General features: G+C 36.7%; 1 protein-coding gene across 1 annotated transcript in view; it reads right to left on the bottom strand.

Moving 5' to 3' along the window:
- Nucleotides 1–6791: 6791 nt before the first annotated feature.
- The window catches only part of LOC121417008 (nuclear pore complex protein Nup160-like), a 73916-nt gene continuing 66651 nt past the window's right edge, over nucleotides 6792–14056 (bottom strand). Inside the window, exons 29-33 of the mRNA XM_041610545.1 lie at nucleotides 13668–13763; nucleotides 11114–11258; nucleotides 9605–9730; nucleotides 8465–8569; nucleotides 6792–6913 (exon numbers count right to left, since the gene is read on the bottom strand). Of these exons, the coding sequence (XP_041466479.1) occupies nucleotides 6806–6913; nucleotides 8465–8569; nucleotides 9605–9730; nucleotides 11114–11258; nucleotides 13668–13763 (580 nt within the window). The 3' untranslated portion in view covers nucleotides 6792–6805. The remainder of the gene's footprint in view (nucleotides 6914–8464; nucleotides 8570–9604; nucleotides 9731–11113; nucleotides 11259–13667; nucleotides 13764–14056) is intronic.

Genomic DNA, 14056 nt, shown 5'->3' with positions numbered 1-14056 from the left:
TTTGAAACCCTGTACTCAAATGCTGCCTGAACTATTGAGGCATGACACTCTTATATCAGATTCCTTTGCACAATACAGGTACTAGATTTTCAATTCATATTCAAATTAAAGGGGAATGAAACCTTTGGAACAAATAGGCTTTTGTAGAAACAGAAAAATCAAAGAATAAGAATAAAGAAAGTTTGAGAAAAATCGGACAAATAATGAGAAAGTTATGAGCATTTGAATATTGCAATCACTAATGCTATGGAGATCCTCCCATTGGCAATGCGACAAGGATGTGTGATGTCACTGATGAACAACTTTCCCTTTGGTGGACTATAAAATACCCTCAAAATGTCTCTTTTTGCTTTTTCTTATGATGATACAAACGCTTTATCCATGATGTATTCTTAAAAAATATGTATTACATGCCCACATGTAGAAAGAACACATGATCTATGGATAGATGTGATAAAAGAGGCAATTCAAGTGAAATATATACTAAAGTAATGGGGAGAGTTGTTCACAAGTGACATCACACATCTTTCTCGCATTGCCAATTTGCTATCTCCATAGCATTAGTGATTGCAATATTCAGATGCTCATAACTTTCTCATTATTTGTCCGATTTTTCTCAAACTTTCGTTGATCTGTTTCTTTGATTTTTTCTGTTTTCACACAAGCTATCTTGTTCCAATGGTTTCATTCTCCTTTAACTTGAGGATGGCGATAGTAAAGCTACGCATTATCATGGGATAAGAACCGATTAGATACAAGGAGTCTTACAACATAAATATTCATGATTAATTCTTCCAGGGAGAAGAAATAGGGTATTTAACATAAGAACTGGAGAGGGGCATAGAGGAAAGGAATATGATAACAAAGGGAGTGGCATCAGGGATTTGCGAGGAATGAATGATAGAATGATAAGTTAACAAAAGGCGAGAAGGTTGATGGAAACTAAAGCATGAAGAAAACTCCCCGTCCGGCCTCTACCCTATTATAACTTGCTAACTATAAGGTTTAAAGGCACATGCAGGGTCATTCTTCCAGGGGGTGGGGCGGGGGAGGGAGGGGGGCGGCAGTCAAAATGTATCGCTGTATGCGTGACCAAATTATTTCCAGACACTCCCTAAACGATTTTTTTTTCTCTGAGCAACATAACCTCGAAACAAGTCGCATACATTTATAGGATGAGCAGTCGTGCGTAAAAGTCATTCGTAACTTACGATTTAATATGAAATACCAGCAACTAAACGCTGCCATTTCGAGTTCCTACACGGGAATTACCTCAAACGGAAACCTATATATAGCGCTAGCTCTTTGAAAAAAATCCTTTGCCATTTTCTGTTCACTTTGAAATCATCTTACAGATCGACTACCTAGGCCTACATTGAGACTTACAAATCAAATGGGTGAAAATGGAATTATAACCCCTTTTGCAATTAAGCTCTTTAAATACTGCTAAATAGTTTCGAAGGGGAAAATCCAGCTGACATTGCGCATTTATACGACAGTCGCTTGTTTTCATACACCAAATACGAAAAAAAGGTATAAAAGGAATGCTGGAAAGGACTTGTATCGTTAAAATACAGTGAAATTCCAAAAGTTTCGATCAAGGCGAAAAGAATGCATTTCTTTAAAAAAAAAAAAAAATCTGAAAATTAGAATATTTCATATTTTATATGATGAAAAATGAATATAAAAATATAAAAGAATAGTGAGCTGATGACATCATCAGTCTTCTCATTTGCATGAATCAGTTCAATGCTTTATTCCATTTCCATTAAAAACATAATACATAAAAGTAATATAAAGTAGTATAAATCAAGAACATTTTTTTTACAGTCGAGCATTCTTACTTCGTAAAACAAAACAGTATAATATTGAGCATAAATGGAAATGAGGGGGTCCACTAAAAGCAAAGCTGTAAAGTGTGGATCCCCCTTGGAAATGAAGAAAATATTGTCGACTTATCCATATATGCGTATATATACAGGAAAGAAAAAATGAGAAGGAAAAAAAAGGTCGAAATCATATTGATGTAAACATAATTACAGATCAAATGCAAAGCTACTCACACAAAGGGGTCTTGAATTATTTTGTTGTTTTGTTTGTTATCTTTATGTTTATTGATATTGTGTTTTGTTACAATAACTCTGATCTGTTTTAATAAGATGTGAAAATTGTAATTTCACCTTGATTATGATTTTGTGATTTAATAAAACCTACAAATAAGAGGTCCAAGTTCGCTGTGAAGAATATGTTGCGCACCAGACAGAAGAAAAAGCAGAAAGAGAGAGGGTATGACAAGACATAGTAGACAAGACAAAACAAGAGACACACTGTAAAAACTGCGGTGTTAAAACTAACACCAATTGATGTTAATAGAGGACCACACCCTGAGGTGTTAAAATTGCACCTTAAAGATTGAACTAACACCACAAATTTAACACCGGTGTAAAATAATTGGTGTGGTCCTCTATGTACACCGGTTAACACCACAGTTTTGCTGTGAACAAGAGGCCAGCATACCGACCAGGGTGTGAATAAATCATAACTGTTTTTGTGAAATTAAGCTAAGCTTTTATCTAGATGTCATAACTTTCTCAGTTGTTATTTTTACAACCGATTTTGATGGAATTTTCAGCGTTATGCCTGTAGGATTTTTCTCCTTTTATTAAAATCATTTTTTTCTGGGGTAGAATTGTCCTTGAAGGACCAAAACCAGTTGTTTTTTTCAACGAGCGCTAGTACAATGTAGCGGAATGCATTTTTTTTTGCAAAAGATTTAGATGTTATAAAAGCTTGGAAAGGTTTAAGTTGATATAAAGGGGCTTGTTACGATTGGATTTTGGGGAGAGTCCGAGTTTGTCACCGCTTGATCTTGGGCACTGATCACCCAAGATCAGTGATTTTGGGTGATTGTAGAATGGGTTACAATTCAGTTGTATGGCGACATTACCACCTGGTTGATGCTGGCTTTGTTCTGGCAAAGTAATTAGCAATACAAAAGATTAATTAATTGGCTCCGAACATTCTTTAACGGGGTTAGTTACAATTCTATTAGTTGTTGATAAGTTCGGGTCCTTAAAGGGATGGTCCAGGCTGAAAATATTTAGATCTTAATACATAGAGTAGAATTCACTAAGCAAAATGCCGAAAAATTTCATCAAAATCGGATAACAAATAATAAAGTTATTTAAGTTTAAAGTTTAGCAATATTTTGTGAAAGCAGTCGTCATGAATATTCATTAGGTGGGCTAATGATGTCACATCCCCGCTTTTCGTTTTCTTATGTTATTACATAAAATCATATTTTTTTCACTATTTCATACTTGCGTGAATGATTTGTCTCTCTTATAAAGAAATAAGTTGCAGCAATAAATATCTAATGCACTAAATCAGTTGTCAATCCAATTTTTCTAGTTCTTGGAGCCTGGAGGAAAAAATTAATAAATCTAATTTTATATAATAAAATACAAAAGAAAAAGTGGGGATGTGACATCATCAGCCTACCGAATGAATATTCATGACAACTGTTTTCACAAAATATTGATAAACTTTAAAATTCAATGACTTTGCTATTTGTTATCTAAATTTGATGAAGTTTTCGGCATTTTGCTTAGTGAATTCTACTCTATTTATTAAGCTATAAATACTTTCAGCCCGGACCATCCCATGAATACATAAGAATTCACATGTGGAAGCTTGACCCTAAATTACATGTGACGTAATTTGGTCATGTGACTTGAAACTCGGGCAGGATGTTCAGTGATACACCGTATACCCTGATATCCAAGTTTCTTGAACTATAGATCCATAAACTTTCAAAGTTATAGCGACATTTCAAGAATTTAACCTTGGTTAAGGCTTCAATGGTGACGACGCTGCCGCCGCCGTCGGGAAAGCGGCGCCTATAGTATGCAATGGTCTCGCTCTAAAGAAAGAAGACTACATTATTACACTTTTCTTCCGTCTTTTCCTTTCCGTTCTTCCCTCTATATTTTGTTTCTTGTTCGTTCTTCCGTCCCTGTAACATTTTTTCTGTTCTTATTATTATCTTCTTTTTTTGGGGGGGGGGGGGGGCCGGGGGAAGGGGGCGGTTTTGGTGGCGATTTAAAAAATATATATTTATGCTTTATACAGATAATCAAGGGACATGGTTCGAACTCTCTCTCTCTCTTGACCCCTGCCCCCTATTTATTCTTCTTTCTCCCTTTATTTCTATCTCTCTTAACCTATTTATCTTGCTTTTTTACTATTTCCCTCCATTTCCTTCATTCCTTCTCACTCCCCATCTATTATTGCTTTGACCACCTTTCTTATCTTTTGATGTATCGTTTTCTCTCTTTATAGAGTACATTTTTTTCAGATATGGTGCAAGAAAAGGAATTCACCATCATCATCATCATCACATTCGTCATAATCACCATCATCATCACCATTATCATCATCCCCATCGTCAACATCATCATCACCATCATCACCATCATCATCATCACCATCATCATCACCATCACTATTCTGGTCATCATCATCATCACCACCACCACCATTATCACCACCATCTTCATAATTGTCACCATACTCATTACCTTCATAATGAACATTATATTATCATCATCATGATTATAATTACTGTCACAAATGATCAAAGAATTACATTTATTCATCCTGCTTTCATGTGCATTTAATGCTCATTTACACACATTCTTTCATGCTTGATACATACACTAGAAAATATCATACAATTTTTTACATTGTATACATGTTTCACAATGAGAGAAAATAGTCCTGTTGCATATTCTCAAGGATACCTTAGTCACATTTTGGATTCAATTTCAATCCATATTGACAATTTACAACTTAAGGTTTACAATTATCTTTTGCAGTTCAAAATTAACAGAACTAAAATATGAAAAAAAAAAGATTTTCATTGATACTTCTACATAGCCTGCTTTTCATGACATTCTTCTATTTATCTGTCATATACAACTACAAGAAAACAAGTACATCGAATCACAGTCTTGTTTCACAAGACTCACAGAGTTACAATACGGTGGATAACGCATGGTGCGCCATCTATTCTTTGCAGGGCGGACAGGCCTAATTTCTAGCTTTGGGGTCGACATCGCGTGCAGGCGCATGCAGCGCACGGTGCTAGTGCTTCGAAAATGACAACCAATTGGCAAGAATTCACTAAAACGGTCTAAATACGCAGGTAGATTTCTCTCCTACCTCCCGGACCCTAGTAAACATCATATCCGGTTGAGCGTCATCGGCCAGCACTGAATAATTGCATGCTTGCTTTCAAGTTAGTACTAGCACGTGCATGCAGATGTCAACTCTTTCCCATGCTTGCTGCATTGCGAATTTCAGCCTGTCCGCGCTGCAACCGATAGATGGCGCACCATATGGAACCCACTGGATGACCGGTGTGTTGGCTCAGTTGGTAGAGCGTCCGTCTCTCATTTACATTGTATGTTTCCCATGTTTACTTAAACCTGATCCTCATGCTTTAAATGGAGAAGAAAATTACTTTAGTCATTATTTCCAGACACCTTTGTGTCAAATGAGCTGATAAATTGAACCTGTTCTACCAGAAATTTATGTCACAATTGGCTTTCCATGGTCCAATCATAACGAACATGCATTTCAGATGTTAATGTTGCTGGCTTTCCATAGTCGTGGTTGATCATATCAATTGCAACTCTTTGTAATATAGGGCCGAGAACACAGACCAAGGAGACCATACCCGAATGGAGAATTCTTGACTGCATGGCGGTAGCAGCCCAGCGCACACTATACAACAATTTTTTTCAGTAAATCCCATTTTTCATTGGTATGACATTTCCAAGAAGCAAGATTATTTAATTTGAAGTTCAGTATAATGTTAGGAATAACAAAATCATAAGTTTGCTTTGCAGCAAGCCCTTTTTCGGAATTAAGTCCAAATCAGGTTCAAGTCGCAGGTGAAGATGATGTCATTGCAATTTGGAATTGATGTTGCTTTTATTCCTACAGGGAAGCTCCAACTTGGCTGAATTTTGATTTAAGTGACCATATCACAATTCTGATGTTTGAATCAAATGTTATTGCAATTTCTTTGAAATTCAGGTTGCTTCAAATCGCAAGAACAACTGACCACTTAGCTTATAAAGACTCTTGGCATTCCCGTCAGACCTAAAAGCTTGGAATGAGCTAAAAGTCAACATAAATTCTAATAAAGTCACTGGAATCTTTCAAACCAAATATCATACAATCGCAAAAATATCATCCAAAAGCCTATGACCAGTAAAGTAATCTGCTGGTCTGGTGATCCCCACATTTCAACAAAGTTGGTGGAAAACAGCAAGGCTATATGGCCCGTATTCTGAAGTCAGGTTTAACTTAGACCATAGTCTAACTCTGTGCTAAATTTCTGGGAAGCCAAAAGCCAACTTTTTATTAAGTTGTATGTTTCTTATGTTTACTGTGCTCTTTCCTGATTCATCCACGGTGAAGACAATCATATATTTATACTTCCTAGACAATTATGAATGATTTATGAGCCAAATGAGCTGAATTATGATATCTCTACTGATAGCGATTTATGTAGCAATTGGCTATCCATACTTAAACCACAACTTCAAACCTGTGTTTAAGTTACACCCTTCAGAATATCATCAACTTCAGAATACGGGCCAATGTGTGCCAACTCAACCCATGTCAAGGATTGACTGAAATAGCATCAGAATCTGTGATGTTAGATTGTGAATCCTAGCATATGTCACCAACACTGTTGAAGACTCTGATTGATATTGTTCATAAGATTGGCTTCTCATCGTCCTATTTGCTGTTTTGTGTGAGCGATCGATATCATCTCCTTTGAGATCGATGCAGCGTTTCTGTGATACTCATCCAGCTTGCTCTTCAGAACATTGTGAAGCTGTCGAAAAAAACAAAGAGTAAAGAAAATATGATTACTATTTCTCAATTCATCATGTAATGAGACGTATGCTTAATCGTGAAAGAGGTTCATGAGGCAGAGCTGCCAACCTGATTAAGAACATTTCAGTATTTTCAAAGCTGAAAATCAGTATTTTGGCGAGGAAATCAGTATTTTCAAAGAAATACCACAGGACAACACATAAAACTGAAACTTGAGAAATCAGTATTTTGCATGAAACCATCAGTATTTTCTCATTTTTCAGTACTAAATACTGAAAATCGGCAGCTCTGATGAGGTGACACAACACTTGCTCCAGTGACAATTACTCTAGGCTTTATTTCGTCTAAAATATAGGGCTAGGGTAAGGGTTGCCAAAAGGTGTATTGTGTAAAGTTTAGGGTTAGGTTTAGGATAGGGTGTAGTTCAATTAATTCATATTTAATTCAATTCAATTCGTTTATTTTCAATTCCAATAAAAAATATATACAGATAAATGCATCTACGCATAACAGATTGTAAAACAAAAATAGACATTATAAAGATATACATGTGAACATGCTTATGTTAAATAAAGTGATACAGAGATATCAAGAAAAGGATGGAATTGAGGAATACTGCAAAAAAACATTAACTTTTTGTCGAGGCAGTAATCTTACAAGAGAAAGTCATAGAATTGAAGAATTAAAACATGTTTTAGAAAGGAAAATGAGAAGAAAATTGAAATACATTAAAAGACATAAATAAATACATTCAAATACAAATATAATACAAAAGAATGCAAGGAATTTGGTCAAATTATCAATAATCCATATCATGAGATAAAAGATATAATTGGAGTCTTCGTTTGAATACATTTGGAGAAGGGGAAACAAGAATGGATGAGGGAAGGGAGTTCCAGAAAGATGGGCCTGAGTACCGTATGGATTGTAACATGAACTCTTTATTGACTTTACCAACATGGAATTTAGAAGAACAACTTGTATTCTTATATTTATTTTTCACTCATAAAAAGCAATCAACACAAACACATAAACATACATAAACATTGGTAGTGGCAAGGTAGGAGAAACCTTATAAAAGCCAACCCAATTATTTGAATGGTAAAAAAATGAAATGATAAACATAGAAATTTCCCTAAAAATGAGACAAAAGCCGAACAAACCCTGGAAATAGATCAGTTTTAAATCCAGGATTGAAATTGGAATTCATAGCGATGAGTTAGACCTTTAAATGGTGAGATGGTCTATGTGGTGATATTCCATCAAATTTCACATTTTATTCCAAAATCGTGTGGCAGCCTGATCATAAGGTGTCCTTCACTTAAATACAAATTATCCTGATAATTTATCATTCCCTCAACATTATCTTCAACTTTGACCCTAACCCTCAGTGTTACTACACAAAGTGAAGTCAAGGAGTCCTCTATAATGGATCGTTTACGGATAGGACTCTCTTGTTCTTCTTGTGGGCACTTTTAAACACTGGGGAAAGCACATTATATGAATAATCCATCCACAGTAAATCTACGACTTAGTTTACTTGAATTACCTTGATAAGTTCTGGATCATTTCTTGTCTCTCTCAAGGCATTTAAAAGATGGTCTAAGTGAGTATATGGAAGCCACACACTGGGATCCGTTGGACGTATCGGGTTCTGAACAAAAAAAATGTTAAACGATCATCTTCATCATTCATAACTCTGTAATTGATTCATCTGTATACAGATGCATTTCATTATTTACAAGTAGTAGTAGCAGAAGTAGTAGAAATAGTAGTAGCAGAAGTAGAAGTAGCAGAAGTAGAAGCAGCAGCAGTAGCAGCAGCAGTAGTAGTAGTAGTAGCAGCAATAGTAGCAGCAGAAGCAGTAGAAATAGCAGCAGCAGTAGTAGTAGTAGTAGTAGTAGTAGTAGTAGTTAGTAGCAGCAGTAGTAGTAATAGTAGTAGTAGTAGTAGTAGTAGTAGTAGTAGTAGTAGTAGTAGTAGTAGTAGTAGCAGTAGTAGTAGTAGTAGTAGTAGTAGTAGTAGTAGTAGTAGTAGTAACAGCAGCAGTAGCAGCAGTAGTAGTAGTAGCAGTAGTAGCAGTAGTAGCAGTAGTAGTAGTAGTAGTAGTAGTAGTAGTAGTAGTAGTAGTAGTAGTAGTAGTAGCAGTATTAGTAGTAGTAGTAGTAGCAGTAGTAGTAGTAGTAGTAGTAGCAGTAGTAGTAGTAGTAGTAGTAGTAGTAGTAGTAGTAGTAGTAGTAGTAGTAGTAGTAGTAGTAGTAGCAGTAGTAGTAGTAGTAGTAGTAGCAGCAGTAGTAGTAGTAGTAGTAACAGCAGTAGTAGCAGCAGTAGTAGCAGTAGTAGTAGTAGTAGTATCAGCAGCAGCAGAAGTAGTAGTAGTAGTCTCAACTTCTAATCTCTTACAAGTGGTATCAAACACTTATTTATTACTATCAGCATCTTCTTCATCTTCATCAGACATCATCTCCATCATCATTATCATCATCATCACCACCATCATCATCATGGCCATCACCACCAGCATCATCATCATCTTCTTCCTCATTGACATCATAATAATAATCATCATTGTCATCATCACCATCACCACCAATATCATCATCTTTATCTTTATGATCGACACCATATTAATAATAATAATCATCATCACCATCAACACCATCAACATCATTCATCATCTTTTCCTTACCTTGAGACCAAAGTATTCCATTCCCCTTCCAAGGACAGCATCAATAAACTCAACTCCTAAATTGGCAGCTTCTTCCAAAAGGTCAAAGGTTATATACAGGAAGAGCAGATTGCCAGGGTCCAGTTTCTGTGGAAATATGTAAAGAATGTATGAACAAAAAAAAACATTTTAGATCATATTCACAAAAACATAGCAATTCTTAGATCTTAGACCTTAGATTTTTGCATAATGCATAACAAAGAGTCTGAAGTGTGAGACTAGATTCCCTATATACTGTGACTGGCTCTAACAATTTATTTGACACACAGGCCCATATTCTGGAGTTGAGTTTAACTTAAACTCGGGTTTAAAGTTGTGGTTTGAGTATGGATAGCCAATTGTTACATAAATCACTAACAGTAGAGATATCAAATTTCAGCTCATTTGGCTCTCAAATCATTCATAATTGTCTAGGAAGTATAAATATATGATTGTCTTCACCATCGATGAATCAGGAAAAAGCACAGTAAACATAAAAAAATATAAATTTTGACACTTTTGGCTTCCCATAATTTTAGCACAGATTTAGACCATGGTCTATGTTAAACCCGACTTCAGAATACAGGCCAGTGTTTGGTGTCTAGTCTTTACTCTAGACATAGTATAAAAGTATAATTGCGTAAAGTGTAATTACTGCTCGACAAATGATACAAGAACAATTTATAGAATAGTGACTTGCATGTATAGTCCCCACTTGATAAAAAAATACACAATTAAAAAAAAACATTAATCATGGAAGATTGTTTTTGATTAATTGATCAGATTGATTGAGAAAGAAACAAACAAATGTACAATCTATCTCTTGAGCTTTGTGAAACCCCCTCCCTTAATGACCAAAATCACTTGTAAAATCAATCACTAAGCTTTCTGATACCTCCACACCCAATAGATACATGGTATCAATGACCGAATGAATGTTACATTTAATCTACAAGTTTTGTGAAATACATACCTTATAGTAATTAATGATCCATTGTGGAAGTTGAAAGCCAAGAGAGAGTAGTTTTTTTATCACAATCTTGTAATTAGGGCCGTCTCCACCATCCCGAGTTTTCAAATTAGCACGCTATTTCTGATCTGGGCAAATTATCCCGATCTGAATAATTTCGAGATTTGTAATGGAGAAGCAATTATCGCGCTAGTTCGTAGCATTAATCTCGAGATTGCAATCCCAAGTCAACTGGGGAATATTTGCAAAATAGCGCGCTATTTTACAAATCATCGCGCTCATTCGCAGGTGCAGACGCACTCGGGATTATTTTATTCACGGCGTCAGACTATAATGCATCTAAGCCTCACTCAAGCAGGAATAGCTCTTCTTGCGATGGTGGAGACAGGGAATCTCGAGATTAATCGCGAAGAGGGCCGTTCGGGCTAAAATGTCGAGATTGAGCAAACTCGGGATGGTGCAGCACCGCCTATTGATATGGTCGCCCTTCAATTAATCTACAAGTTTTGTGAAATACATACCTTGTAGGAATTAATGACCCATTGTGGAAGTTGAAAGCCAAGAGAGAGTAGTTTCTTGATCACAATCCTGTAATTCATATGGTCACCCTTTTGATCATACCTCTCTAGATACATCTGTAAGAGATGCCAGGCAAGTTCTGCAGCTCTACACAGGAATATGAAGAGAAATATCATGAAATATCACAATGAACTGTTCATATAATAATAATAATACACAGTTCTTGTATAGCGCATATCACAATTTTGAATAATGTCTCTATGCGCTTCCAAAAGACTTGGATATTATTACTCCAGCTGTAGCTTGGCAGCCGTAATTACTAAGATTACAGCGCACACGCATTTCAAGGAACAAATTCCTGCTAGGTACCCATTCACCTCACCTGGGTTGAGTGCAGCAAAATGTGGATAAATTTCTTGCTGAAGGAAATTACGCCATGGCTGGGATTCGAACCCACGACCCTCTGTTTCAAAGTCCGGAGACTAATCCACTGGGCCACAACGCTTCAAATCTTATCAAAACTTTTAGGTGCTGACATAGTCAGCTAATCTTATTTAATTCATCCATATTTTCTGCTATTCCTTAGGCATAGATACCTTAGGGTGTTATGTGATTATAAAGAACTGTACTATCATTATATTATTATCTTGCTATCCAAGCAGAAGACATCATTCACCCAAGTTCTGAGCATTTTCCTCTATGTAGAGTAAGTATTGACTATCATCAATTTCATATCCACATTTTTTTTCTTCATATTATGCAAATGAAGAGACGATTTGGCCTCTAGTAACATGAACATGTACAGTTGTCCTCAAAATTATTCATACCCCTTGTGGAAAAACATTCTTTCGTAGATTCTTCACTTGTAAAAGCTTTTATGATGTAACTATCTTTGTATCTTTTGTCCGCTTGTTGCTATGCATCATTTGACATATGAGCTGGCTCGTCTTCATTTGCATAATAATAGATAGGGTCGAAAGTTACTTTTTGCACTTGTTCAGAATTATTCATACCCTTGCCAATACCTCAACAAAAATGTCCTTTTATGACAATGTGCATTATTTTCACTGTCTGGGAATGTGCTATTCTTTGTTCTATAGTTATTTCAAGATGTTCCAATGAATTAAATACCTTCTTTGTTAAACAAATCATTAAACAATGATAGAAAATAGCATCTTCTGTAAGTGTATGAATAGAGGAAAGCATTCTGGTCATTCTCAGTCTCTGATAATCATGGTCAAGAAGAAGGAGCTCAGTTAGGACCTACAACTTCTTGTGCATGCCCACAGTGAGGAAAAGGGTTATAAAGGCCATTTCAAAGCAGTATGACGTCCCTGTAGCGACAGTCCAGAGCATAATCAAGAAGCACAAGAGGTACAACACTGTGAAGAACCTTAGTGGGCGTGGCAGGAAGTGCAAGGTGTCCCCTAAACTCGCCAGGAAAATCTGCTAAGAGGTCACTTATAACCCCCGGACCACAATCAAGGCCCTACTTGAAACGCTTGACCGGTCAGGGATGAAGGTGTCACGGTCCACCATCGAGCGAGTCTTGCACAAAGGAGGTCTCCATGTACGAAAGGCCTCGGAAGACACCGCTGCTCAGGGAGAAACATCTGAAGGCTCGACTGGCCTTTGCAAGAGGTCATCTGAAGCAAAATCCAAGCTTTTGGTCAACCATCCTATGGTCTGATGAGACGAAGTTGGAGTTATTTGGCCATATGGATGTTGTATACGTCTGGAGGAAGAAAGGGGAAGCATACAATCCAAAGAGCACTGTGCCAACCGTCAAGCATGGTGGTGGGCACATAATGCTATGGGGATGTTTCTCTTCCAGTGGCACAGGGAACCTCGTTAGAGTCAAAGGAATCATGAAAAAGAAGGATTACATCCATATCCTTGATGAGAACTTGAAGGAATCTGCTGAGAAACTCCTGGTTGGCCCAAACTGGAAGTACCAACAAGACAATGACCCAAAGCATATCGCCAAGCTGGTGAAGAAATGGTGCAAGGACAATGATATCAACGTCCTAGAATGGCCAAGTCAGAGTCCTGACCTGAATCCGATCGAGAACTTGTGGCGAGACTTGAAGGTCAGAGTGATAGCTAGGAACCCAACCAACCTGACCCAGCTTGAGGCCTACACCATGGAAGAATGGGCCAACATCCCGCAGGATACATGCAGGAAGCTTGTGGACATGTACAGGAATCATCTAGAAGCAGTCGTAAAGAACAAAGGCTATACTATTAACTATTAATGAAAGACATTGGACTTAGAAAACCTAGGGTATGAATAATTTTGAACATGACATTTTTTGAATATCTATGAATAAATTACCCCTGAAAAGAGAAATTTCTTAAATTGTGCATTGTTGTTATTCTTTCACTAGTAGGTCACATACAAATCATAGAGAAACTTGACAAAATGCATTCATTTTATCACAAACATGAAAAAACACAAATATCAACAAGGGTATGAATAATTTTGAGGACGACTGTATACCTCAATGTGTTAAGAAATCCATTCACAAACAGGAAAAGCAGTTTGACAGTACTTACGTTGCTTCTCTACCTAGGTTTAGGGAGCCGATGTCATTTGAAGCAAGCCATTTCCAGCTGCCGCTGTCTGCTCCGTTGCGGGATAGTTTTACACATCTAGGATGAAATAGCAGACCAAAAAATTGAATATTACATTCAAGTATCATTGTCATCATTATCTTCATCGTCATCATCATATTCATTATCATCATCATTGCTACTGTCATCACCATCACTAAGTTCGCCACCTTCATCATCATCATCACCATCATCATCACCACCATCATAATCATCATCATCACCACCATCATCATCACCATCATCACCATCATCATCATCAACATCATAATCATCATCATCACCATCATCATCACCACCATCATAATCATCATCATCACCACCATCATCAT

Source organism: Lytechinus variegatus, chromosome 6 (genome assembly GCF_018143015.1).
Source record: "Lytechinus variegatus isolate NC3 chromosome 6, Lvar_3.0, whole genome shotgun sequence".
Taxonomy (NCBI): Eukaryota; Metazoa; Echinodermata; class Echinoidea; order Temnopleuroida; family Toxopneustidae; genus Lytechinus; species Lytechinus variegatus.
This window is presented reverse-complemented; position numbering and strand designations above follow the sequence as displayed.